A 3,843-nucleotide genomic window follows, 5' to 3' on the forward strand; every position below is an offset into this window, starting at 1 on the left:
TGTGCTATTGCTTCTTCATCTGCTTGGTTAGGATCTTGCATATGAGGACTCTCTTTTTCCTTTGGAGAGAAAAACCTTCCACCTTCACCACGCTTCCGTGCCACAGCATGACGGTGCCGAGACTCATGCAGGTATTTCCGTCTTTCCTTTGGGATCTTCCCTTCTGCCTCTAGCTTGGCCCGAGCTTGCCTTCTCTTTAAAATCCGGTGATACTGTTTGGCATTCACATAGAGAGGTTCTTCTTCAAGCATCTCTGCCCCAGGTAGTGGGATTCTTTGAATAGCAGGCGCTGAGCCAGCTCCCGGCACTATCATGACCATTCCTCCTGAATTGACCACATTGCCTGCCACCGGCAGTGTCACAGTAACAGTTCCTTGTCCACTGCTGGTTGTGGTGGTACTGGCTCCTGTCTGAACTATCTGGGCTCCTGCCAGACTGGCTGCTGATCATGCCTGAAACAGGGACTGTAACTTGCTGGAGAATGGTGCCATCTGCATTTACTGGCTGGTAGACAATGGTCTGCCCTTCAGCAGTCTGTGCCACTTGCTGGCCTTGGACAGCAATTTGCTGCTGTGTCTGAGTCTGGCCAGCAGTGACAGCGGTCTGAGGCTGTTGGATGATGATCTGCTGGGTCTGGCCTTGCTGGCCCTGAACCTGCACTGCCTGCCCACCTTGGATCTGGATCTGTCCTGACGGCACCAACTGTATCTGCTGCAAACCCTGTGTCCCAGACACAGGGACTTGCATGGTTTGACCCTGTCCACCAGAAACAGCCTGAACCATAATGGGCTGACCAGTTGATGTGATTAATTGTCCTCCACTGACTTGTACCATTAATGGCTGCCCTTGGACCTGCTGCTGAATCTGTCCAGCCTGCACAACAATCTGCTCCGTCGAACTGTTGCTGTTGGTTGTGTACTGCTCCATGTCAGAATCTTGCCCACAGTGTACTGTACCGTGCAGATACTAGGAGACGCCAAGGTACACTCCTGTTGAAAATGCGTGCCTCGCTCCCCCGGCGCTGATTGGCTCCAGTACCGGACTCCGACGCCCAATCAGAGGCTCCAGCTGCCGCTCCCGCCGCCACGGCCGCTAACTCGCCAAATGGCGAACCTGAACAAAGAGGAATCGGGCCTCCCTCCAACCGTCTCTGCGCAGGCGCCACTAAAGCCACGCCCCCCGCTCGCAATTCTGGGCTCGCCCCACCCACCCTTGAAAGAACATTGCTGCAGGCGTCCTAGAAGCCACGCCCCGTCTCCTGATTTGCCACCACCCACAGCCGGAGGTGTAGGCTCTCGTCTTCACGACGCATCAGACCCTTCAACTCAATCACCTCCTAGAGCCTAGTATCACAAAGCAGGCGCTAACCCCTTTCGCAACTACCCACCCCCGACTTGGCTACCAGTGGAGACACATCCCCGATGCTAATGCGCAAGTGCCGCTCTTCCCAACCTGCCGTCCGCTCTGTCGTCACGCATGCCCTTATCTTTCTTTCTTTTTTTTTTTCATTAAAACTAATCTTATCTTTCTTTTTTAATGGAGAAATTTAAAGCAAATCCCAGGTATCATTTCATTCTCTTTTAAAAAACAATTACTTTTTAAAAGATTATGAAAAAAAAAGTTTAATTTTACACAATATCATTGGCCAGGTATTCTGATTAAGAATTTCACTAAAGCTCAGTTGCTCATGCTCGCGGCTGTGGTCGGAGGTCAAAGCGAGCGTCTCGCGGGCCGGAGGAGAAAGATGGCGGTGGCGTCGCGCGTCACTCAAGAAGAAATTAAAAAGGAACCGGAGAAGCCGATCGATAGGGAGAAGACGTGCCCGCTGCTGCTGCGGGTCTTCACCACCAGTAACGGTCGCCACCACCGGATGGATGAGTTTTCCCGCGGGAACGTGCCCTCCAGCGAGCTGCAGATCTACACTTGGATGGATGCAACTTTGAAAGAATTGACCAGCTTGGTAAAAGAAGTCTACCCAGAAGCTAGAAAGAAGGGCACACACTTCAATTTTGCAATTGTTTTTACAGATCTTAAAAGACCTGGCTATCGAGTCAAGGAGATTGGCAGCACCATGTCTGGCAGAAAGGGCACTGATGATTCAATGACCCTGCAGTCACAGAAATTCCGGATAGGAGATTATCTTGACATAGCAATCACCCCTCCAAACCGAGCACCACCTCCTTGTGGGCGCATGAGACCATACTGAGTTCTATTTACTGTTTCTTGAATGTATTTTCCAGTCAGTTATGTAAAATAAACTTAACTCTTTCTTCCTTTGATTTCTGCCATTAAGCCTTTAAACTACACAAATTGTAATGCATCTACTTAGATTTCGCTGCGTCATGGTATAAATATTCAAAGTCCATATTGTTTCAAGCTCTTCTGTAAAATATGAAGAAAAGTGCTCTTAGCTTTCTGTGTAAAACTGCATTGTTAAATATATGTCTGTGCAATAAAAAAAAATAATTTCACTAAAACGTTTTGCAATGCAGGAATAAGCTAAGGAGGAATAAAGGTTTATAAAAGCATTGTTGGAATAAGGCTTTGGTCATCAGTCGCTCACCACTCATTGTCATTGAGTTAGAACCAACCCTCAGCTGACCCTCCAGCAGGTTTCCAGGGCCTGGAGATCACAGGAGAGGAGACTGCCCATTTTTCTCCTGCAGAGCAGCTGGAGGATTTGAAGAGCATCTGAAAGATGGGCAATAATTAAGGATAACAGATGAAAAATTGATGCTTGGAGCTGTGGTGTTGGGAAAAAATATGGGATATCCCATGGATTATCAAAAGAACAAACAGATATGTCTTGGAGAAAGTGCAGCCAGAGTGGTCCATGGAGGCAAAGATGATAAAGCTCTGTCCTTTTGGGGGGGGGGCGGGAGTGTATGTTGCTATGAAAGCCTACTCCTTGGAGAGGGACATCAAGCTTGAAAGGGTGGCGGGACGGTAAAGGAGAGTGAATGAGATAGGCAGATGGTATTTCTTGTATGGAAGTCTTGTGTCATAGTGCATTGGGAGGTGTCCTGATAACCCAAAGGTGGTACGCTTCTCTGGTGGTTCTAATCCACCAACTGCTTCTCAGGAGAACGGCGGGCAGTCTCCTGTATGATTCACAGCCTCTGAAAACACACGGTAGGGTTGGCTTTCACTCAACTTTCAGGAGTTTTGAATGAGAGCTTAAAAAACCCAACCCCCAAACCTCCTGTCCTCAATTACCAATCAACTGGAAGCAGACCCACCGGGGTTTCTGAGGCTATAAATGGCATGGCAGGAGACTGCTCAGTTTTTTTCCTGTGAGGCAACTGGTGGATTCCAATTGCTTGACTTTGGTTTGGCAGCACAACTTCTTACCCACCAGAGCTTCCTATAAGGAGACAAACTCGATTTGTAATAAAAAGCAGCCCCTAGCAGAATGCTTTGTTAACCAAAACTCAGCATGTAACAGCCTCAGAATATGACAAATTAATTTGCTACCACAAGAAAATTCCTAAGATTGTCTTTTAACAAACCTTTTGTAACTTTTGCCATGTGTTCTCCTCCTCCACTGCAGCCTTTACCATTCATAGCTGACCCTCCAGTTTTAAGAGGCTGTAAATCACAAGGGAAATCAGCCCGGCTTTTAGCCACAGAGCAGCTGGATTCAAACTGCCTGCTCTTGCACTGACAGCACAACTCCTTACCGCTGAGAACACAAATCCTTGGTATGCAGCACCTTTTAAAACCCTCACTGTTCTCTCTGCAATTTGGAGCATCTAACAACCTTCAAGGATGTCTGTGAATATGCCCACATTTCACAAAATATTTCTCATTCCTTTAATAAAATACTTTGTTTTTCATTTTAGT

The 3,843-nt window shown here is 47.5% G+C and overlaps 1 protein-coding gene and 1 pseudogene across 1 annotated transcript; one reads left to right on the top strand and one right to left on the bottom strand.

Annotated features, from left to right (window-relative positions):
• The window catches only part of LOC102857019, a 59,718-nt pseudogene extending 58,791 nt beyond the window's left edge, over window positions 1-927 (bottom strand).
• A 760-nt stretch (window positions 928-1,687) lies between these two features.
• On the top strand, window positions 1,688-2,449 carry LOC102868805 (histone deacetylase complex subunit SAP18-like). The gene has a single exon (XM_006891443.1). The coding sequence runs from the start codon at window positions 1,688-1,690 to the stop codon at window positions 2,204-2,206; it is 519 nt and encodes a 172-aa protein (XP_006891505.1). The 3' UTR covers window positions 2,207-2,449.
• The last annotated feature ends 1,394 nt before the right edge of the window (window positions 2,450-3,843 follow it).

The sequence above is a fragment of the Elephantulus edwardii genome, unplaced genomic scaffold, assembly GCF_000299155.1.
Source record: "Elephantulus edwardii isolate Elephantulus edwardi_28Jun2011 unplaced genomic scaffold, EleEdw1.0 scaffold00098, whole genome shotgun sequence".
NCBI classification, from domain to species: Eukaryota; Metazoa; Chordata; class Mammalia; order Macroscelidea; family Macroscelididae; genus Elephantulus; species Elephantulus edwardii.

Bases quoted from the DNA above. Each gene is read 5' to 3' on its own strand.
- LOC102868805 (XM_006891443.1), top strand. From the start codon at position 1,688: ATGCTCGCGGCTGTGGTCGGAGGTCAAAGCGAGCGTCTCGCGGGCCGG.